Here is a 24,661-nt window from a genome sequence, read left to right as displayed (position 1 = left end):
GGGGCCGTGTGTCAGTTTCGCTCTCCTTATGAAGCATAATGCAATTGGGTAATTGGATATGCTAAAAGTCGGGAGAAAATGCAAAAACAAAAACGTATTTATTGAGCATCGGTTGAATTATATTTTTGCAATTATAGGTTATGTTGCAATCAGGATGGTGGTGTTTAAATACTGCTTATACAACAGTTAGTTCCGACCTTACAATCTGATTGGTTGAGAAGCGTTCTAACTGTGCTGATATTCGTGATAACAGCACGGTCTTTTCACACCACAACTGTATTACTCCGCTGACGCGTTACCAGTAACGACAAGCTTCATGCACACAAACGCGCACGCAGGCGACACAGACTTTTTTTCCCGATCGCGTTTTAAATGCGTTATCTGATATACAATCTAGCACACTGTGTAGGGAACATAAATCAATTGTCTAATATATTGTCTAGTGCACTATGTAGTGAACATGAATGCGTTATCTGATACACAATCTAGTGCGCTATGTAGGGAACATTAATGTGTTTGTAACACGAACAGTTAGCTTAATAGCCCAGTTAGCAGCTCCTAAAAGTTCAGTTATCACCCGTATATCCTTTGGTGTGTGCGAGAGGTTCTTGACTTTTTCTTCTTGTTGTTCTTACCTCCCTAAAATGAGTTTTTGCAACTTGGGATGTCTGCTTTGTAGTGTTAAACTTTATATTCGTTGTGGAACTACTTTTTGGCGGAAGGTATTGTCAACATTAAAGCATATTTATTATGAAATTCAGGGCTTCTTTGATTTATTTTTTTTCTTTATTTTGTAAAAACTGTTGTATAAAAGCAATAGAACACTCGAGGTCGTGTGTTATCGCGAATAACATCACGGCTGTGATTCGGTCGCAGGCACACTCCCTCTCGTGTTCTATTGCTTAATTTGACCTCATAGATATTGACGCTATTGTGACTGATGTATGGCAGTGTCACATGTCTCTCTTTTATTGACTTGGCTTGACATCTGTTGTCCTCTTCATGTCTGAATTATAGCAGTTTGACATTCTCTCCAAGTGTATTTCATGCATTTGCTTACAGCACTGCTATTGATTCCTTAAATATAACATTACCTTTATTGTATCGACCTTTGCATGCTGACCTCAAGTTGTCATTGCTTCTGATAACAACGGCCTCATTGAAAATTCTTGGAAGCAAGTAAAACGATTCCCATAAGCAGTCAAACAATTGACTTTTTGGCACTTGGGTGGTGCAGCAGTCTAATGAGCCAGAGCTGAGATCTCAAGCACTTGAGTTTGAATCCCAGGCAGTGCTATCTACCTGTACGCGTACAATTTCTGCTGTCTGGTCAAGGTGCCTGCACTGGTGGTGGGGTACTTGCAGACAGTATAGCATGTCTCTGTGTTTGTTCTACAGCTCTCATTGAGGCTTTGCTACTGGTAGGTGAGGAGATGTGGCTGGAAGCTGAGTGCACAGGATTGACTTGGGTTTACAGGATAGTCTCAGGGCTCCTCGTCCAGCGTGGAGGAGGTACAAGCAGCAAGAGAATTGCAGCAGTCTAATGGGCCAGAACTGAGATCCCAAGCTCTTGAATTTGAATCCCAGGCAGTGCTATCTACCTGGCCAGACATCCAAACAGACATGATTGGCTGTGCCTGAGGTGGGAGGTTGTCTGGGCTTCAATAACTCTGTACGGGTGCTGTCTGGTGAAGGTGCCTGCACTGGTGGTGGGGTACTTGCAGACTGTATAGCATGTCTCTCTGTTCATGCTACAGGCTTTGCTACTGGTAGGTGAGGAGATGTGGCTGGAAGCTGAGTGCACAGGATCGACTTGGGTTTACAGGATAGTCTCAGGGCTCCTCACCCAGCGTGGAGGAGGTACAAGCAGCAAGAGAATTGCAGCAGTCGAATGAGCCAGGGCTGAGATCTCAAGCTCTTGAGTTTGAATCCCAGGCAGTGCTATCTACCTGGCCAGACATCCAAACAGACATGATTGGCTGTGCCTGAGGTGGGAAGTTGTCTGGACTTCAATAACTCTGTATGGGTGCTGTCTGCTGTCTGGTCAATGTGCCTGCACTGGTGGTGGGGTAATTGCAGACTATATAGCATGTCTCTCTGTTCGCACTGCAGCTCTCATTGAGGCTTTACTACTGGTAGGTGAGGAGATGTGGCTGGAATCTGAGTGCACAGGATAGATTTGGGTTTACAGGATAGTTTCAGGGCTCGTTGGCCAGGATGGAGGCGGTACAAGCAGCAAGAGAATTGCAATAATGGAATTAGAATAGAATGCCTTTATTTGTCATATATACAGGTGTACAGTACAACGAAATTCGCATATCCTAGCTCGTTTGGAAGCTAGGGTCAGAGTGCAGGGTCAGCCATTGTACAGCACCCCTGGAGCAGACAGGGTTAAGGGCCTTGTTCAAGGGCCCAACAGTGGCAGAATGGCAGAGCTAGGATTCAAACACCCAACCTTTTGATGGATAGTCCAAAGCTCTACCCACTAGACTACCACTGAATTGGCAACAATTAGAGTAAGAGTCAGGTAAGATCAGTTTTCAAACTGTGTTGAACGTCCATTGGTGTTTTCAAAACAGCTCCAGGAGGAACAACTAGATGCTGTAGGTGTATTTGCTGTAAGTATAAAATTAGTGTGGTGCCCTTGGATGGTGCAGCAGAGTACTACTCCACCCCAACACTGCGAATAGTTGAGTCTCAGTGGTTCTACTGCACTGGCTGGATGCTCAACAGACAGGTGGATAGGTGCAACAGCGAATTACACATTGATCATTGTTGATTATTGCAAATAAGTGACAACTTCAAACTTCTCAGATTGGGGTGGGGTGGGGTGCATCTCTCCTCAGCCAGTGTGGGGTTGGTGCAAGAAGCAGAGGAATTGGGAGTTACCTAATTTGGAGAAAAAGTAAAAGTGCAACAAAGGATTTTATTATAATTAGGGCTGCAACGATCAATTATTTTTGTAATCGAGTATTCTATCGAATATTCCAGCAATTAATCGGATAAGAAATACTTTTGCTTTAATAAAGAGCAAAAATAAATACATATAAGATTAAATAAGACATGTCTCTTAAACAAACTGCACATTTTTATTCCTTGCGTACAGCACAGATTAAAGAGAACATTACTGAAATGCATAAACAAACAAAAATAAATCGAATTACCTATAAAATGTATACAGGCAACCTGAAACTAAGGCATAAATAATAATAAACAATAATACATAAGCCTCTAATAAGTGCAACTTTCAGAACTAAGTTTCAGCTACAGCTGACACAGAACATAAAGCTGTAATAATGTGTTGGGAGGCTTTGTGGCATTTGTAGGAGGTTCTGTCAGGATTGTATCTCCTAGATCAGGTAGATTTGGCGTTTGTGTGCGTGTACATGTGTGTTTGCCTAAACCTGCAAAAAAGCCAGTGGTGGTTGTAATGAAGAAAAGTAAATGTATCAACAAGACGCTCTGATGGTGTGGATGTTGTTCTGAGTTTTCGTTTTTTCCAGCTTAAAATGATCTCAAACTTTCTGTGGTTTTCCCTGTCCAGTCCTAATTATAATGCTAAAACTAGGGTGGGTTTAGTGGTTAATGATAATAATATTAATAATAATAAAAATAATAATAATAATAAATGGATAGTACGCATGCACAATACCAAAACCCTACATCCAGTTCAGATGCCAGAAAAACAATGCTAACCAGATGACTTAGACAGACACGGTGATAGTGCCACCCACACAACATCGGATGTTAATCAAACAGCACAGCTTGTGGTAACAAATGTTGAAAAGAATGCCTAATGGTCTACACACAACATCTTAGCGACTTTGAAATAGAGACATTGGTCTAATCAGAGTTTAATTAAGATATCTAAAGGGATTCTTTTCATGCTCACAGTTTGACGGATCTCTATTCTGTTTGCTGTTTTTACATTGAAGTTTGGCACTACGCACTGAGCTAACAGAGCTAAGCTATGTGACTCCAGTTCTCGTTCCAAAAAATGTGCCAACTACATTTGACGTTAATCCCATTCTGTTTTTATTTCTGATTTCTGGTAATTGCTGAGTTTTGGCAAGTGTAGTTGCAGCGCTCACACTGTCTTTGCCACCTCAAAGTGTATCTCTCGTACCCAGGAAGCTATTAAAACGGTATAATTATGCAAGCGGCTATGCCGTGCCTAATAACCCATGCAGAAGCCTGACAGATTCTGTTGTCTCTTAATTAAGAATTTTAATCCTTAATGCATGTATTTAAGGGAAAATAATTAGACCGATATTTTCTTTCCTTTCTTCTGCTCTGACACGTGTGTAAGTATGGAGTGACCCACCGTCTGTCGGGACGGGGGGCGGTGGGAGTGATTATGTGGGGGAATAAAATCATGAAGCTTCTTTTATCTGCGTATTACAAAGGCTTTAGTGAGGTGGGGTGTATTTGGTGGTAACTAGGACAGGCGGCTTTTCTAATACACCATGCCTCTTCATTAGGATTTTTTGAACTGCTATAAATACGGCTCAGATTATGTTATTGTCTCATTATCTTCTCTTTGCTTTGGTGTTAATGAGCGGGACAGGGTGGCTAAATGAGCAAGTTTCTCCGACATTATTTGGAATGTGCTTTAATAATGCTCATTAGGCCGTTCCCTTTTTAATGCTGCTTCTTTAATTAGATTTCCTCTTCCCCCACCATTTCAGCACTAACAAGGGTGTCCATTGCTGATAATTCCTGTAATGCGTTTGTTACTACAACATGATACACGAAGAAAAATAGGGAAGATTATTTCTCTTTTTAAGTGCCTCTTAATAAACGGAGGCTTAATTGGCTCGTGTTTGATTTTTCCTTTAATTGGTCATGAGTAATACATCGTTTCTCTCTCTTCGACCCGCTTTCATCCAAAAAAGACTTGCCTGTTCTAATAGGGTTTATTTAGACTTCGTACAAATTCCAAATGCCTTTGTTCTGTGTTATTTTGATATAGGAATATACCTGAAATATAATCGAAAACTTGAGTGAGCTGCCTTGCTGTCTACTGCCTACCTAAGCAGCTGCCTAAGTAGAAAGGATTTCAAAAAGACTGAATTTATTAGGCAGATTATTCAGACACACTACTTAGATTATGTCCAAAAACCTTGTGAGCTTTCTACCTAGACAGCATTTTAAGTCAGGCTGTCTGAATTCTTAGATACCTTAAAATGCTGCCTACTGAGGTGTCTTTTATTTACAAATTCAGGCTTAACCATTTTCTGCCCATTGGTTTGAATGGCCTGAGGCTAACTGTGTTAGCTTAGTAAGTAAAAACTGTGGTGACATAATCACCGTAATCGCTGTCTCTTAGTAGGCAGCATTTTAGTTTATTTCTTTTTATTGAGTTTTATAACAAGGTGATAAAACAATACAATCAGGAAAAAAAGGACATAAAACAAGAGATGTGTTCACCTAATCCCCTTATCCCACCCTCCCCATCAACAACCGTTTTACCAACACCCAAACCATTATCAGGCAAGGTCCCCCCATTGTAAAAGAGGAAATAAAAAAAAAAACATTCTCTGGTATAGCAAGTATATCAAATTAATAACTTTCTATAGTATATTTTAATCCTCTGGGTCTAGTGTGTCTATTGTATCCTTAATATAATCAAGAATAGGATCCCACATTTTGTGAAAAAAAAATCAAGAGATCCCTTCAAGGAAAATCTTATATTTTCCAATTTAACACATGCCAAAACCTCTTTAACCAAGCGATCATATGTAGGTGGGAGACTATGTTTCCATTTAAGTAGGATGGTACGTCTAGCCAACAATGTGTTAAAAGCAAGAACCTTTTTGCGAGGTGGACACCAAAAAGGGCTGTTAAAGGATTAGGATCTATATCCAGGTTTAGTGCCTGTTTCAAAGTGTCGAAAATCTGAAGCCAGAAATCTACCAACTCTGGACAACAAGTCCAGAACATGTGCAAATGATCCGAGGGAGATTGTTTGCACCGCAAACCCCCAAAAAAAACCAGCATGACATGAGCAATGCTGATTTTGTGTTTCAGTTTTTTATATATATAAAGTTGTGTTTTAATTTTATATATATTTATATACACAGTATGAATGTGTATATGTTTAGTAGGGCCCTGTATGTATATATAGAGCCCTACAAAATTCACAGGAAAATGTGCTTAATTTCACAGACCTTGTTTTTCATAAATCGCAGATTTCACATATTTTTAATGAAAAGTGCCACATTTCACGGCGGTCATTAAATTACACTCATGAACTAAATGATAGAATAATGGAAGCTACAATACACAACACAGCCTACCTTAACTAACTGAACTGCTGTAGGATTGCTAGGCACTTGAATGCTACGCAAATAAAAATGTTAAATCACTAAACACAATTTCACAGCAAATTGAATCACGAATTTAACAGCAAATTGTATATTACAAGCAAAACGGCTTATATATATTTTCATCTCATGTGTACTGCCATATCTAGTATGAACTTTTACATGTCCTTTAGAAGCTGCCCTTGGCACCTGTTTGTCTGTTTAAGCCTTGGCAGACTGCAAATGGAGAAGGACTGTTAGCGTCTTGATCTGATTGAGGGAGAAAGAGAAGAAAAAGAATGAGTGAGAAGCACTCACAGCAGAAATCAATGTCAGTTGTCAATGCAATCCAAGGTCACAGCTTCCCCCTGAATGGATAGATTAAGAGAGTGATTGCCTAGCAAAACTATATTTACCAGTGGCAGCAGAGGTCTTTTTATAAGTGACCTCCTGTCCTCGTTTTAAGCGTACCACAGGTCACTGTCTTACTGTGACAATGTCTAACACCATACTGTCTTTTCAGCTATAAATTCACACTAATGCAGGGGGTCAAACTCATTTTCACTGAGGGCCACATCAGCGTTATGGTTGCCCTCAAAGGGCAGTTTGTAACTGTAAGACTGTATCAATGTAACTACTCCTTAACATATTGTTAAATAACCTGAGAAACCATATCAAACACCAAACTCAACTGAAGTTTATGCCTTGCAAAGATAGCTTGTGCAAAGTGCCCATGATACAAAAACTGTTGTGTTATTTGGTGACTGGAAAACAAACCTAATAATATTATCATCAGCTCACAAAAGCAAATTGCTGCTGCCTTCCAAACCACATTAAATTAAATAACTGTGTTTTTATTAGGACTATTCTGCTATTGAGATTAAAATTGTAATTAATTAACTTGCCATTGTAAAAAGTAGTAATTATACAGTATAATGTAATAAGTCAACAGTTTTACTAGGGATGCCACTTTTTAGATGACTCATGCAGAGCAGGTATTAGATGTTTAATATACAACGTATTTCTAACTATCCATAACATTTCTATAAATAAATAGAGTGAAACACTGTAATAAACATAAATACAGAAAAAAACACCAACTTTCTAATCTACTTAATATACAGTGTATCACAAAAGTGAGTACACCCCTCACATTTCTGCAAATATTTCATTATATCTTTTCATGGGACAACACTATAGAAATAAAACTTGGATATAACTTAGAGTAGTCAGTGTACAGCTTGTATAGCAGTGTAGATTTACTGTCTTCTGAAAATAACTCAACACACAGCCATTAATGTCTAAATGGCTGGCAACATAAGTGAGTACACCCCACAGTGAACATGTCCAAATTGTGCCCAAAGTGTCAATATTTTGTGTGACCACCATTATTATCCAGCACTGCCTTAACCCTCCTGGGCATGGAATTCACCAGAGCTGCACAGGTTGCTACTGGAATCCTCTTCCACTCCTCCATGATGACATCACGAAGCTGGTGGATGTTAGACACCTTGAACTCCTCTACCTTCCACTTGAGGATGCGCCACAGGTGCTCAATTGGGTTTAGTCCATCACCTTTACCTTCAGCTTCCTCAGCAAGGCAGTTGTCATCTTGGAGGTTGTGTTTGGGGTCGTTATCCTGTTGGAAAACTGCCATGAGGCCCAGTTTTTGAAGGGAGTGGATCATGCTCTGTTTCAGAATGTCACAGTACATGTTGGAATTCATGTTTCCCTCAATGAACTGCAGCTCCCCAGTGCCAGCAACACTCATGCAGCCCAAGACCATGATGCTACCACCACCATGCTTGACTGTAGGCAAGATACAGTTGTCTTGGTACTTCTCACCAGGGCGCCGCCACACATGCTGGACACCATCTGAGCCAAACAAGTTCATCTTGGTCTCGTCAGACCACAGGGCATTCCAGTAATCCATGTTCTTGGACTGCTTGTCTTCAGCAAAATGTTTGCGGGCTTTCTTGTGCGTCAGCTTCCTTCTGGGATGACGACCATGCAGACCGAGTTGATGCAGTGTGCGGCGTATGGTCTGAGCACTGACAGGCTGACCTCCCACGTCTTCAACCTCTGCAGCAATGCTGGCAGCACTCATGTGTCTGTTTTTTAAAGCCAACCTCTGGATATGACGCCGAACACATGGACTCAACTTCTTTGGTCGACCCTGGCGAAGCCTGTTCCGAGTGGAACCTGTCCTGGAAAACCGCTGTATGACCTTGGCCACCATGCTGTAGCTCAGTTTCACGGTGTTAGCAATCTTCTTATAGCCCAGGCCATCTTTGTGGAGAGCAACAATTCTATTTCTCACATCCTCAGAGAGTTCTTTGCCATGAGGTGCCATGTTGAATATCCAGTGGCCAGTATGAGAGAATTGTACCCAAAACACCAAATTTAACAGCCCTGCTCCCCATTTACACCTGGGACCTTGACACATGACACCAGGGAGGGACAACGACACATTTGGGCACAATTTGGACATGTTCACTGTGGGGTGTACTCACTGATGTTGCCAGCTATTTAGACATTAATGGCTGTGTGTTGAGTTATTTTCAGAAGACAGTAAATCTACACTGCTATACAAGCTGTACACTGACTACTCTAAGTTATATCCAAGTTTCATGTCTATAGTGTTGTCCCATGAAAAGATATAATGAAATATTAGCAGAAATGTGAGGGGTGTACTCACTTTTGTGATACACTGTACATCTTTAATTTTTAAGACAATTTCCATATTGGCTGGTAAAATATTTTATTCCATCTTAATTCTTTGATGATGCATTTTGGTGAATGCGACCCATAAAGGAATAGACTTTTTCTTGATGCTTTTTAGACCCATCTATATTTTTGAACATTTTACAAAGTTACAAGTCCTAAATTGCTCATGTTCCAATTTTTTCAAACACATAACAAGCATCAATTTCAGAATAAGTGTAATATTAAACAAACACAAAAAAATAAATCATTTGAGAACATGAAACATTGTTTGTAGTGCAGTGCTATAATATGAAAGCTCACCACTGTTGAGTGTTCAAGCTCGAGTTCAAATCTCAGCGGTGCTTCATGTTCAAACAGATGATGTGTCAATGAAATGCTTGATTGGCTTACAAACGGATTACATAACGGATTATATTCCTAATGGGACAACGAACGGTTATTTAATATTAAAATTGTAATAGCATCCAGATCATAAGCTAAGGTAAGCGGTGTTTTTTTTTTTTTTTTTTTTTGGGGGTTTGTGTTGTGGATTTTGGCCGCTGTGCCGTGATTTATCTTGCACTTTTGTTTTGCAATGAAAACAAAACGTATCCGTTTCAGCTTTTAACTGGTACCTTCTTGTTATGGAAATTACATTTATTTGCACAATGACTAGGAAAGTAAAGGCACTATTATAGGTTTATTTCTATGCTACATTTCCAATATATGTTTTGTGTATATTATATTGACTTGTGACTTGACTCGGACTCTCGTCTAAAGACTCGTGACTTGACTCGGACTCTAGCCTAAGGACTTGTGACTTGACTCAGACTCTAGCCTAAAGACTCGTGACGTGACCTGGACTCTAGCCTAAAGACTCATGACTTGACTCAGACTCTAGCCTAAAGACTTGTGACTTGACTCGGACTCGTATTTTGTGACTTGACTCGGACTCTAGTCTAAAGACTCGTGACTTGACTCGGACTCCAGCCTAAAGACTTGTGACTTAACTCGGACTCTAGCCTAAAGACTTGTGACTTAACTCGGACTCTAGCCTAAAGACTTGTGACTTGACTTAGACTCTTGCCTAAAGACTTGTGACTTGACTCGGACTCGTATTTTGTGACTTGTGACTTGACTCGGACTCTACCCTAAAGATTGGTGACTTGACTCGGACTCTAGCCTAAAGACTTGTGACTTGACTCGGACTCGTATTTTGTGACTTGTGACTTGACTCGGACTCTAGTCTAAAGACTTGTGACTTGACTTTTCATGTATGAACATGAAGCACCGCTGAGATTTGAACTCGAGCTTGAAAACTCAACAGTGCTCTAGCCTAAAGACTCGTGACTTGACTCCGACTCTAGTCTAAAGACTTGTGACTTGACTCGGACACTAGCCTAAAGACTCATGACTTGACTCGGACTCTAGCCTAAAGACTCGTGACTTGACTCGGACTCTAGCCTAAAGACTCGTGACTTGACTCGGACTCTAGTCTAAAGATTTGTGACTTGACTCGGACACTAGCCTAAAGACTCAAGACTTGACTCGGACTCTAGCCTAAAGACTCGTGACTTGATTCAAATTCGTATTTTGTGACTCGTGACGTGACTCGGACTCTAGCCAAAGACTTGTGACTTGACTCGGACTCTAGTCTAAAGACTTGTGATTTGACTCGGACTCTAGTCTAAAGACTAGTATACCTACTTTATTATCAGATTAATTATTAAGAGCCATTGTGTCTGGTGTGAATACTGTTGTAATTGACTTTGTTTATCTAAGAATCTACACTCCAGTTTTCATTTTTTAAAGGTTCTTTTTGCGAGTGTTTAGATGAGCATAACCACAGCAGAATGTAGTAATGTGTGTTTGGTGCATACTGATCCAGAATTTCTCTGCAAGTGGTCGCTGTGGTTCATCTGAGTTCTGAGATGTTTCTGCTTCTCACCAGATGCCGCCTGCATCTGTTTTTTCTTTCCACTCTTTTTTTTTTTTTTAAATAAGAAAACCTGTTTTTCAGACTTCAGGCAAGATGCTTGGAAATGTACGGGAGGTGCAGCTAATTCCCGCCAAAAACGTCCAGCGGATGCTAATGTTCAGCGTTCATATTAGGGACTTAATACCTTCATAAAGGAATGTGCACAGTCTGGGATTTTCTCCTACAGTATGTTAAAGAAGGGGAGATTTGCACTGATATTTTCAGTCACCGCTGTAAATAAATACCCATCATGCAGTTGTGATTTCAGCAGGTATTAGTTTGCGGGTTATATTAACTCAGCTCAGTGCGAGAGAGCTGAATGGAACGATGGGGAATTTTAAGGGCTTATTGCAGAAGCACTAGCTGTCTCTTGAAGTGTCAGCCCCCTAAAACTGCTCTTCAGAAGTAAAGTTTAAAAGACGCCACTCACGGGCTGACGGGTGGCATGGCGTCATGCCAGCTGCCACTATTTGTTTACTTTATTCCAACATGGCTGTGGGGAGTAGTGGTTTCCAGTAATGTTGTTTTTTTTTTTTTTTCGTTCGCATCACTTTCCCTCAATTAGAATGAACCCTGCTGTATTGCGGCTCTCGGTCTGCTCAGACGATAACGATGTATGCTAAACTTTTCTGGTCTGAGAAATTAGAAACGTTACCGTCATCTTACACTGCGTTGGCTCATGTGATAGAATGTTGATGGTCTGTATTACTGCATTTTTCATCACTTTTAGGTCAATTTGGATAAGAACAGACAGAAGGAATACATGTGAATTAAAGGTACTTTTGAAAAAGTATATATAGAGTCTGTATGAAAACCTAGTGAGCTCTCTACATTGTCCGTCATCCTACCTGTGCTCCCGCGGGGAAGGTTGTTTACATTCTCAGATACCTAAAACTGCTGCCTGCTGAGATGCCCTCATTTTAAGCGATAATCTGACAAATAACAAGGTGGCAACTTTTCTCACAAAAACTATGGTGAGTGAATGGGGAACTCTTTTCAAATGTAAATACATTCTCATTGATTTTTAATTTGTTTGAATGTGTGCAAGTGTAATTTATTTGCAAATTGGGGCTTGTCTCTAACTCATGTACATTTAGAGTATTACCCTAAAGTCACTCCTGTTTAGTTTTGGCTTTGATAGGTAAACTCTTACCCCATTCTTACTCTGTTTGTCCATTTATTCAGCCCTGTCCCTGCCATTGAGAAGCACCCACATAGTAACAATATACAGTGTATCACAAAAGTGAGTACACCCCTCACATTTCTGCAAATATTTCATTATATCTTTTCATGGGACAACACTATAGACATGAAACTTGGATATAACTTAGAGTAGTCAGTGTACAGCTTGTATAGCAGTGTATATTTACTGTCTTCTGAAAATAACTCAACACACAGCCATTAATGTCTAAATAGCTGGCAACATAAGTGAGTACACCCCACAGTGAACATGTCCAAATTGTGCCCAAATGTGTCGTTGTCCCTCCCTGGTGTCATGTGTCAAGGTCCCAGGTGTAAATGGGGAGCAGGGCTGTTAAATTTGGTGTTTTGGGTACAATTCTCTCATACTGGCCACTGGATTTTCAACATGGCACCTCATGGCAAAGAACTCTCTGAGGATGTAAGAAATAGAATTGTTGCTCTCCACAAAGATGGCCTGGGCTATAAGAAGATTGCTAACACCGTGAAACTGAGCTACAGCATGGTGGCCAAGGTCATACAGCGGTTTTCCAGGACAGGTTCCACTCGGAACAGGCTTCGCCAGGGTCGACCAAAGAAGTTGAGTCCACGTGTTCAGCATCATATCCAGAGGTTGGCTTTAAAAAATAGACACATGAGTGCTGCAAGCATTGCTGCAGAGGTTGAAGACGTGGGAGGTCAGCCTGTCAGTGCTCAGACCATACGCCGCACACTGCATCAACTCGGTCTGCATGGTCGTCATCCCAGAAGGAAGCTGACGCACAAGAAAGCCCGCAAACAGTTTGCTGAAGACAAGCAGTCCAAGAACATGGATTACTGGAATGCCCTGTGGTCTGACGAGACCAAGATAAACTTGTTTGGCTCAGATGGTGTCCAGCATGTGTGGCGGCGCCCTGGTGAGAAGTACCAAGACAACTGTGTCTTGCCTACAGTCAAGCATGGTGGTGGTAGCATCATGGTCTTGGGCTGCATGAGTGTTGCTGGCACTGGGGAGCTGCAGTTCATTGAGGGAAACATGAATTCCAACATGTACTGTGACATTCTGAAACAGAGCATGATCCCCTCCCTTCGAAAACTGGGCCTCATGGCAGTTTTCCAACAGGATAACGACCCCAAACACAACCTCCAAGATGACAACTGCCTTGCTGAGGAAGCTGAAGGTAAAGGTGATGAACTAAACCCAATTGAGCACCTGTGGCGCATCCTCAAGTGGAAGGTGGAGGAGTTCAAGGTGTCTAACATCCACCAGCTCCGTGATGTCATCATGGAGGAGTGGAAGAGGATTCCAGTAGCAACCTGTGCAGCTCTGGTGAATTCCATGCCCAGGATGGTTAAGGCAGTGCTGGATAATAATGGTGGTCACACAAAATATTGACACTTTGGGCACAATTTGGACATGTTCACTGTGGGGTGTACTCACTTATGTTGCCAGCTATTTAGACATTAATGGCTGTGTGTTGAGTTATTTTCAGAAGACAGTAAATCTACACTGCTATACAAGCTGTACACTGACTACTCTAAGTTATATCCAAGTTTTATTTCTATAGTGTTGTCCCATGAAAAGATATAATGAAATATTTGCAGAAATGTGAGGGGTGTACTCACTTTTGTGATACACTGTATATATACACCCGATCAGCCATAACATTAAAACCACCTCCTTGTTTCTACTTACTCATTATTTGGGTGGTGGATCATTCTCAGCATTGCTGTGACACTGACATGGTGGTGGTGTGTTAGTGTGTGTTGTGCTGGTATGAGTGGATCAGACACAGCAATGCTGCTAGAGTTTTGAAACACCTCACTGTCACTGCTGGACTGAGAATAGTCCACCGACCAAAAATATATCCAGCCAACAGCGCCTCATGAGCAGCGTCCTGTGACCACTGATGAAGGTCTCAAAGATGACCAACTCAAACAGCAGCAATAGATGAGCGATCGTCTCTGACTTTACATCTACAAGGTGGACCAACTAGGTAGGAGTGTCTAATAGAGTGGACAGTGAGTGGACACGGCATTTTAAAACTTCATCAGCATTGCTGTGTCTGATCCACTCATACCAGCACAACACACACTAACACACCACCACCATGACATTGTCGGTGCAGTGCTGAGAATGATCCACCACCTAAAGAATACCTGCTCTGTGGTGGTCCTGTGGGGGTCCTGACCATTGAAGAACAGGGTGAAAGCAGGCTAAAAAAGTATGTAGAGAAACAGATGGACTACAGTCAGTAATTGTAGAACTACAAAGTGCTTCTGTATGGTAAGTGGAGCTGATAAAATGGACTAAACAGTGAGTAACTTTACAGCGTTATATGGGATAGAGAAACTCTTTGATGTGTGCAGACATTGAACTTCTATTTAAGTGAGCTGTAATCTCCAGTATTAAGACTCACTCTTTCTTTCTGAGCCTCTGCAATGCTGAAATGAATTACCCCCAAATTTCTCTCCCTCTCAATTCACTCTCACCTTGTGATAGGGGTCATTTCCTTAATAGGGCCCTTGATTTGGCCAGTCATTAATAACCTTTATCTTTGGACAGGCTGGCGATAGCACAATAATCAATATTTAATTCCTCCTTAATGTGTGGAGCTTAACCCTGTCAAATCCATTCACTTGTTTAGGTGTAGAAAATGACAGCGGATGTATTCTCTTCCTTTTCCACTTTTACTGTCTGTCTAACTAGGTAGCCAAAAGTATGTGGACACTTAGACATCACATGTATTGTTTAACACCTCAGTTCATCTCAATTTAAAACCATTAGCATTAGTGCATAGGTGTCCCTTTTTTCCACTAGATTTCGAAACATGACTGTATGAGTTTGCTTTCCTTTAGCCAAAAGAGCAACAGGGAAGCAAAGCATTTTTACCTTGTACTCCAATTAATCCTATAAAACACATGTGTCAAACTTAAGGCCCGCAGGCCAAATCTGCCCCGCCACGTCCTTTTATGTGGCCTACGAGAGCTTAAAAGACGCATGATTGTCTTAAAACACACTGTAAAATCGTACATAAACTGCATCTCCCACAATACATGCCAATTTTGTGACCGGCAAAGTGACCACATCCCACCACTAGATGGGAGTGTTTCCACATCAGCGTTTAACTGAGGCGGTTTTCCAACAAGTGATGTTGAGAAAATGTGTTCAAAGTGCTGCCCATTGTATTGGATTGTCAATGCAACCCTCTTCTCCCACTCTTCACACACTGATAGCAACACCGCAGATGAAATGCTAGCACAGGCTTCCAGTATCCGTAGTTTCAGGTGCTGCACATCTCGTATCTTCACAGCATAGACAATTGCCTTCAGATGACCCCAAAGATAAAAGTCTAAGGGGGTCAGATCGGGAGACCTTGGGGGCCATTCAACTGGCCCACGACGACCAATCCACTTTCCAGGAAACTGTTCATCTAGGAATGCTCGGACCTGACACCCATAATGTGGTGGTGCACCCTCTTGCTGGAAAAACTCAGGGAACGTGCCAGCTTCAGTGCATAAAGAGGGAAACACATCATCATGTAGCAATTTCAAATATCCAGTGGCCTTGAGGTTTCCATTGATGAAGAATGGCCCCACTATCTTTGTACCCCATATACCACACCATACCATCAATTTTTGTGTTCCAACAGTCTTGGAGGGATCTATCCAATGTGGGTTAGTGTCAGACCAATAGCGGTGGTTTTGTTTGTTAACTTCACCATTCACATAAAAGTTTGCCTCATCACTGAACAAAATGTTCTGTGTAAACTGAGGGTCCTGTTCCAATTTTTGTTTTGCCCATTCTGCAAATTGAGTGCGCCGATCTGGGTCATCCTCGTTGAGATGCTGCAGCAGCTGGAGTTTGTAAGGGTGTCATTTGTGAGTAGCTAATATCCGCCAAAGGGATGTTCGACTGATGCCACTCTCCAGTGACATGCGGTGAGTGCTACGCTGTGGGCTCTTGCTGAATGAAGCTAGGACAGCCACTGATGTTTCTTCATTAGTGACAGTTTTCTTGCGTCCACATTTTGGTAAATCCAACACTGAACCAGTTTCACGAAACTTGGCATGCAGTTTGCTAACTGTAGCATGGGAGATGGGTGGTCTCGAAGGGTGTCTTGCATTGAAATCTGCTGCAATGACCCGGGTACTGCGTTCACCAGACATCAACACAATTTCTATCCGCTCCTCACGTGTTAACCTCTGCGACATGTCAATGGCTGTAAACAAAAAGAAGCTTGTAAATAACTCATGAAAGAATAAAGTTACGTTAAAACCAAGCACACCATTGTTTTTCTTGTGAAATTCTCAATAAGTTTGATGTGTCACATGACCCTCTTCCCATTGAAAAAAACTAAAGTTGGATCCAAAATGGCCGACTTCAAAATGGCCGCCATGGTCACCACCCATCTTGAAAAGTTTTCCCCCTCCCATATACTAATGTGCCACAAACAGGAAGTTAATATCACCAACCATTCCCATTTTATTTAGGTGTATCCATATAAATGGCCCACCCTGTACATTATAAATATACTGTATAAATTTGGCATTTTAACACCAAACACAGAATTTAGCCTTCAAGGAAAACAACAAAGTGTCCAAGACTTAAAAAGCAGACTGCAATAGGTTTAGAGGTGTACTTAAACGCTTATGGTGATTCAGGTTTGTAAACAGCTTCATTAAGCTTCACAGGCAGTTCTTTGCTGACTTTTTGCTGGGTAGCCATATCTTACATAATCGTTTTCTATTAAACTTAATGTTGGGATTATGCATGTAGCCTAAAATAATTTATCATACTGCCAGGAGAATTCAGCCAATATTTGCGTAGGTTGATCTAAGGCTTGCGTGCAGCTTCTCAGGCTGTTGCATCAGTACTTACACTGATGTTGCCCCCCAGATCCAGTTTGGATCTTAGTAATCAATGCTGCAACCACAGCATTCATGGTACTCATATGTAATATGTGAGGCCTAGTGAGTTGCAAAGAAGAAATTTGATGCACTGTGTGTTTTTGGAAAAGCCACATTGCCTTATAGGGACCTCATAACTCAGGGGTGTCAAACTCATTTTCACCGAGGGCCACATCTGCATTATGGTGGCCCTGAAAGGGCCGATTGTAATGTATCTTGCTGTGATTGCAGTCTGCAGTTTTTCTTGGAGGCTAAATTCTGTGTTTGGTGTCAAAATGTCAAATTGATGCCGTATATTTATAATGTATATCTACATTTATATTGTACTCCTTTACCACAGACACGGCCTCATAACACAAGAGACGTACCTCTTTCTCTTCCTAAAGCACAAACTTGTTTTCACCTTCATTAAATTTCCAGGGCGGCACGGTGGCTAAGTGGGTAGCACTGTCGCCTCACAGCAAGAAGGTCCTGGGTTCGATCCCCAGGTGGGGCAGTCCGGGTCCTTTCTGTGTGGAGTTTGCATGTTCTCCCCGTGCCTGCGTGGGTTTACTCCGGGTGCTCCGGTTTCCTCCCACAGTCCAAAAACATGCAAGTGAGGTGAATTGGAGATACTAAAAAAAAAAATTGTCCATGACTGTGTTCGATATAACCTTGTGAACTGAAGAACCTTGTGTGAAGATAAACTACCGTTTCCTGTCATGAATGTAACCAAAAGTGTAAAACATGACGTTAAAATCCTAATAAACAAAATCATTAAATTTCCTCATTCTGCTTAATTTTCTCTTCTTGTACATTTTGGGATTATGTGTAAATATTTTTTAAACATCATCTAGTGGCGGGATGCGGTCACTTTGCGGGTCACAAAATCAGCATGCATTTTGGGAGATGCGTTTATGTAGGATTTTACAATGTATTTTAAGATGATTCACTAAGAGTTTTTCCCCCTTTCTCAGCTAGACAGACACACAGCTCCCTCCAGAATCCAGTTATGTCAGTTTTATTTGCTTTCTAGCTGTATGATACACTGTGTGCATCAGAATGAAGCAAAACTACAAAAAAAACAATAAAAAACTTAATACAGTACAAATGTTCACAGCTGTAGTTAAGTGTTACATCTAGTACAATATGAGATTTAATCAAACGTAAAATAGCGCTAACGAGTTAGCATTTTGTGTAAAAATACTAATTGCTATAGTAACGGTAGGTAAACAACCGTATTTAATTACGGAATTACGATAAATTTGTAACTAAAACGCTATAACATACTCGCTAATCATGTACAAAGAACTAAAAATATAAATGTCTACTACTTACAGACGATGCTTCTGTATTACAGTGGGGCCAAAACCTATTTAGTCAGCCACTGATTGTGCAAGTTCTCCTACTTAGAAAGATGAGAGAGGTCTGTAATTTTCATCATAGGTACACTTCAACTATGAGAGACAAAATGAGATCACAGGAAATCACATTGTAGGATTTTTAAAGAATTTATTTGTAAATTATGGTGGAAAATAAGTATTTGGTCAATAACAAAAGTTCAACTCAATACTTTGTAACATAACCTTTGTTGGCAATGACAGAGGTCAATTGTTTCCTGTAAGTCTTCACCAGGTTTGCACACACTGTAGCTGGTATTTTGGCCCATTCCTCCATGCAGATCTCCTCTAGAGCAGTGATGTTTTGGGGCTGTCGCTGGGCAACACGGACTTTCAACTCCCTCCACAAATTTTCTATGGGGTTGAGGTCTGGAGACTGGCTAGGCCACTCCAGGACCTTGAAATGCTTTTTACGGAGCCACTCCTTCATTGCCCGAGCGGTGTGTTTGGGATCATTGTCATGCTGGAAGACCCAGCCACGTTCCATCTTCAATGCTCTCACTGATGGAAGCAGGTTTTGGCTTAAAATCTCACGATACATGGTCCCGTTCATTCTTCCCTTAACACGGATCAGTCGTCCTGTCCCCTTTGCAGAAAAACAGCCCCAAAGCATGATGTTTCCACCCCCATGCTTCACAGTAGGTATGGTGTTCTTGGGTTCTTCTTCTTCCTCCAAACACGACGAGTTGAGTTTTTACCAAAAAGTTCAATTTTGGTTTCATCTGACCACATGATATTCTCCCAATCCTCTTCTGGATCATCCATGTGCTTTCTGGCAAACATCAGACGGGCCTGGACATGTACTGGCTTAAGCAGGGGGACACGCCTGGCACTGCAGGATTTGAGTCCCTCTCGGCGTAGTGTGTTACTGATGGTAGCCTTTGTTACTTGGTCCCAGCTCTCTGCAGGTCATTCATCAGGTCCCTCCGTGTAGTTCTGGGATTTTTGCTCACCATTCTCATGATCATTTTGACCCCACGGGATGAGATCTTGCGTGGGGCCCCAGATCAAGGGAGATTATCAATGGTCTTGTATGTCTTCCATTTTCTTACAATTGTTCCCACAGTTGATTTATTCACACCAACCTGCTTGCCTATTGTAGATTCACTCTTCCCAGCCTGGTGCAGGTCTACAATTTTCTTCCTGGTGTCCTTCGACAGCTCTTTGGTCTTGGCCATGGTGTAGTTTGGAGTCTGACTGTTTGAGGCTGTGGACAGGTGTCTTTTATACAGATAACGAGGTCAAATAGGTGCCATTAATACAGGTAACGAGTGGAGGACAGAAGAGCTTCTTAAAGAAGAAGTTTCAGGTCTGTGAGAGCCAGAAATCTTGCTTGTTTGTGGGTGACCAAATACTTATTTTCCACCATAATTTACAAATACATTCTTTAAAAATCCTACAATGTGATTTCCTGGATTTTTTTTGTCTCTCATAGTTGAAGTGTACCTATGATGAAAATTACAGACCTCTCTCATCTTTCTAAGTAGGAGATCCTGCACAATCAGTGGCTGACTAAATACTTTTTGGCCCCACTGTATATCGCAAGATAATTCTACATTTACATTACTGACTACGCTACCCCGTGTTCTTTTTCCGTAAAAGTCACATGGCCTCTTAGCGAAAGTCAAAGTTAGTTGCCATGACTGATGTCAACAGTTGCCAATTAAAGGTGCAGGCATCCCATTAAATTATAAAAAATCTGTAATGACTCGAACCATCACAACAATCGTACGTCGTTTAAGCTCTCGCTTGAGTTTGACACCCCTGTCATAACTGATGCAATTACGACCTCTGCTGGCTGATTAATGGCGCCTGCACAGAGTTGAGTAATAATGCGTTGATCAAGGTGTGGCTGTCCATACACAAAAGCTGATTCACACATGAACTCGCCTCGTGCAGGTGAAAAGATGCAGTCGGCTACTGCACACGTGTCGGAGGGGGCATCTCGCTCTCCTCAATCAACAGTGGAGATCACCATGAGTAGAGAAGATGCATAATGCAATCGGGTAATTGGATTATGATTTTTTCCCCAGATACACACACTTGTTAAAGGACCTGACAGAGAACACCAGCCCAGAAAACCCAGAGTTCCAGCAGCTTTCAAGTAAGAGTTTACAACATCTAACATATCAGAAATGTTAACATCTCTCTTAGCCTTTGAATTTTGGTGACAAAACCATTGATGACTTCAGCCAGCCCAGAGTATTTATTTTATTTATGTATTGTCAAAGCTGTAGAATCATAGTCACACAAAGCCACACACTCTACATTTGCCTTCAATTGTAGTTTGTCGGTTTGAGGGGGGATAAACAAACTTCACAAAGATCATTCAGTGCTTGTGTGATCTTGGTTTGCTTATTGCACTGGTAAGCAATGATACCCTGTGCTTTCTGAGAACAAAAATGCACAGAAAGTGGTGCATCTGCTGGCAAAACAAATCTGTCTTGAAGTTTTGAGCTGGCAGTAGAAAAACAGCCTCTCTTGTCTTTGTTAGGGTGACAAACAGAGCAACTTTGGGCTCTCCTTTTATCATTCATTTGTTATTATTGTCAGAGCGCTGAGCGCTCGCAGAGGATGAAAGCACGGCAAAGCTTAACGTGAGTCAAATTCCCCGTGTGGATTTTGACTAAATTAATTGAGAGCAGATCAGAGGATATCAAGCGTGTAAAATATAAATAAATAAAATCTCCACAGTCATCAGAAGCGCAGATAATGACTAATTTCGATCGCCAAATAAACAGCAAATCACACTTAAGCGCCAGCGTACACACAGAATTATTTATGTCCATCAATTAAAATCTTATTGCTTGCGTGCTGCTCTTGCTAACAAATTAAAACAGCCCCTGATTCTAAGATGAAGGTACATATTCAGATTTGCCTCGATGCTTTCTTTTCCTCTTCTCATTAGTACCACTTTTTCTGCTCTCTTGCTCTTTATTAGGAGGGGGGTGGTGGGTTTGCACACCAGGCCCGGGCATGTTGTAAAGGGAATTATTTAAAAACAACCACAGACAAATCACGTTGCGTCTGATTAAGCAACCCAGCAGTGAGAATTCCGGTCGGCTTTGTTGTTTTTCAGCTGTACTGAGGTGCTTTTTCCTTTTCCTTCCCCGTAATGTTTTATGTAGAATGGCGTGGCTTTAATTGTTGTAATTGCTACACTTCACGCTTCTCGTCAATCATCAATCATAAATTAAAGCATCTTTTCAGTGCAGACTCGTTTTTGTGCTGTCAGCCAGCCATCCTGACAGTCACCCCCTGACCGTTTCACTGCTGGCAAAGGTTAATTACAGGAAAGTTTACTCGCAAGTGTTTCTAAGAGCAAGTTTTATTTGAACATACTTGATAGATGATATAAAAAAAAGAATGGCAAGTAATTGTCTAGAATAAAATGAGATGGGTTGGATTATTAATGTACCAGGTACAGCTCTGTTAAAAACAAAAAAAATTATATAGATAGATAGATGTCCAATTTTTTAATTGATGTTATGTTTTTTATTTGTATTTATTTAATTTAATTATTTTTTTATTAATGAGCGGTGTCTAAAAGTGCATCTACCAGGCTGTTTAACTGTTTTCGAAAGCCCTTTTCTCAGTATTGCACAAACATAAAACACTCTTAAGACTCATAGTATTGTCTGTGTTTCATATTACAGTTAATTTACCCCGTGTACAAATGACATATTAATTGTTATATTTATTTTAATACTAATTTTACAGACGATTATTTGCTTTCATTTATGGCCGCCCATAAGTATACTGCATAATTTTATTTATAATAAAATTAATACTTTCGATTCACATCTTTATATCATGGTCGCCCATGAACTAGTGCTTGTATATGGTAAGTGGAGCTGATAAAATGAACAGTGAGTGTAGAAACCAGAAGGTGGTTTTAACGTTATGGCTAATTGGTGTGTGTATATATAATGTGTGTGTGTGTGTGTGTGTGTGTGTGTATATCTATTTATATGGTGTAACCTCGATTTAACAGGTTTCCAATTTAACTGACAGAATCTGGAAAACCAAATAAAGTGTACCAAGACCAGAGTAGTTCAGTAATTGTCCGCTAGCCAGTGCACGTCTCTCTGTTTGCATGAATGAGGGTTTGTTTTGTCGGGAGGCTCACTTTGTTCTCACCTTTTCTCTGTGTTTTATGCTTAATTTCTGCAAGTTCTAGTGCTTAGTTATGCAACAGCACTGCTTCAGTAGAGTCCCCACTATACGATCACTGCAAAAAAAATACAAAATCTCCTCCACCACAAAAGGTAAATGAAATTTCTCCCCAGTAGTACAGTATACCGTACAGTGCACAAGTGCATGTTTAGCACTTTTGTGGACTTTAGTGCTGGGTTTTTGTATATTTTCGCACCCCATTTTTTCGTTTGGCTGCCCTCCTATTAGGGGTTGCAATTATAAATAATTCTGGTCCGCACAATTTATGTTACTCTTTTTATTTTATCTGGGCTTGGGACCTGCATTGAAAGCGCACTGTCAAGCGCACCTTACAATGTCTTGGCTGTTTGGCCATCTTTCACTTCCTCAGACAAGGCAAGTGTGTGTAGATGCTGGACTGGCCTATAGCACCAGATTTGAACACCAGATCTCATCAGTAGTAGGCTAGCGTAATTTGTTGCTGTGCCACCTGAGGCCACTACCTGGTGCCACCTATTACCTATTATGGTACTAACAGAAATCATAAAAAATATATATACAGGGGTTGGACAAAATAACTGAAACACCTGTCATTTTAGTGTGGGAGGTTTCATGGCTAAATTGGACCAGTCTGGTGGCCATTCTTCATTAATTGCACATTGCACCAGTAAGAGCAGAGTGTGAAGGTTCAATTAGCAGGGTAAGAGCACAGTTTTGCTCAAAATATTGCAATGCACACAACATTATGGGTGACATACCAGAGTTCAAAAGAGGACAAATTGTTGGTGCACGTCTTGCTGGCGCATCTGTGACCAAGACAGCAAATCTTTGTGATGTATCAAGAGCCACGGTATCCAGGGTAATGTCAGCATACCACCAAGAAGGACAAACCACATCCAACAGGATTAACTGTGGACGCAAGAGGAAGCTGTCTGAAAGGGATGTTCGGGTGCTAACCCGGATTGTATACAAAAAACATAAAAGCACGGCTGCCCAAATCACGGCAGAATTAAATGTGCACCTCAACTCTCCTGTTTCCACCAGAACTGTCCGTCGGGAGCTCCACAGGGTCAATATACACGGCCGGGCTGCTATAGCCAAACCTTTGGTCACTCGTGCCAATGCCAAACGTCGGTTTCAATGGTGCAAGGAGCGCAAATCTTGGGCTGTGGACAATGTGAAACATGTATTGTTCTCTGATGAGTCCACCTTTACTGTTTTCCCCACATCCGGGAGAGTTACGGTGTGGAGAAGCCCCAAAGAAGCGTACCACCCAGACTGTTGCATGCCCAGAGTGAAGCATGGGGGTGGATCAGTGATGGTTTGGGCTGCCATATCATGGCATTCCCTTGGCCCAATACTTGTGCTAGATGGGCGCGTCACTGCCAAGGACTACCGAACCATTCTGGAGGACCATGTGCATCCAATGGCGGTGCCGTGTATCAGGATGACAATGCACCAATACACAAAGCAAGACTGGTGAAAGATTGGTTTGATGAACATGAAAGTGAAGTTGAACATCTCCCATGGCCTGCACAGTCACCAGATCTAAATATTATTGAGCCACTTTGGGGTGTTTTGGAGAAGCGAGTCAGGAAACGTTTTCCTCCACCAGCATCACGTAGTGACCTGGCCACTATCCTGCAAGAAGAATGGCTTAAAATCCCTCTGACCACTGTGCAGGACTTGTATATGTCATTTCCAAGACCAATTGACGCTGTATTGGCCGCAAAAGGAGGCCCTACACCATACTAATAAATTATTGTGGTCTAAAACCAGGTGTTTCAGTTATTTTGTCCAACCCCTGTATATTTTATGACGTCACACTTGCATATAAACTTTGTCTTTAAACTTAGAACCTTAAAGCAGTGGTTCAGAAAACTTATAGGTCACTACATATTAATACTCTACACTCAACAATTCCTTTAAAACAACCACTTGCCTTTACACCTAAAAGACTAAGCAATTACTCATGCGTTATTGTTTATGGTACAGGCAGCAACAGAGATCTTGAGGTGATGGTGTGAACATTCACATGATTACTTTTT

At 41.3% G+C, this 24,661-nt stretch overlaps 1 protein-coding gene across 1 annotated transcript in view; it reads left to right on the top strand.

The window, feature by feature from the left end:
- The window catches only part of arhgef39 (Rho guanine nucleotide exchange factor (GEF) 39), a 120,058-nt gene that overhangs the window by 63,797 nt on the left and 31,600 nt on the right, over positions 1-24,661 (top strand). The window contains exon 6 of the mRNA XM_063006036.1: positions 20,492-20,562. Within this exon, the coding sequence (XP_062862106.1) occupies positions 20,492-20,562 (71 nt within the window). The remainder of the gene's footprint in view (positions 1-20,491; positions 20,563-24,661) is intronic.

Source organism: Trichomycterus rosablanca, chromosome 1 (genome assembly GCF_030014385.1).
Source record: "Trichomycterus rosablanca isolate fTriRos1 chromosome 1, fTriRos1.hap1, whole genome shotgun sequence".
In the NCBI taxonomy this organism is placed as follows: Eukaryota; Metazoa; Chordata; class Actinopteri; order Siluriformes; family Trichomycteridae; genus Trichomycterus; species Trichomycterus rosablanca.
The sequence above is the reverse complement of the archived record's forward strand: the minus strand, read 5'-3'. Positions and strand labels throughout refer to the sequence as shown.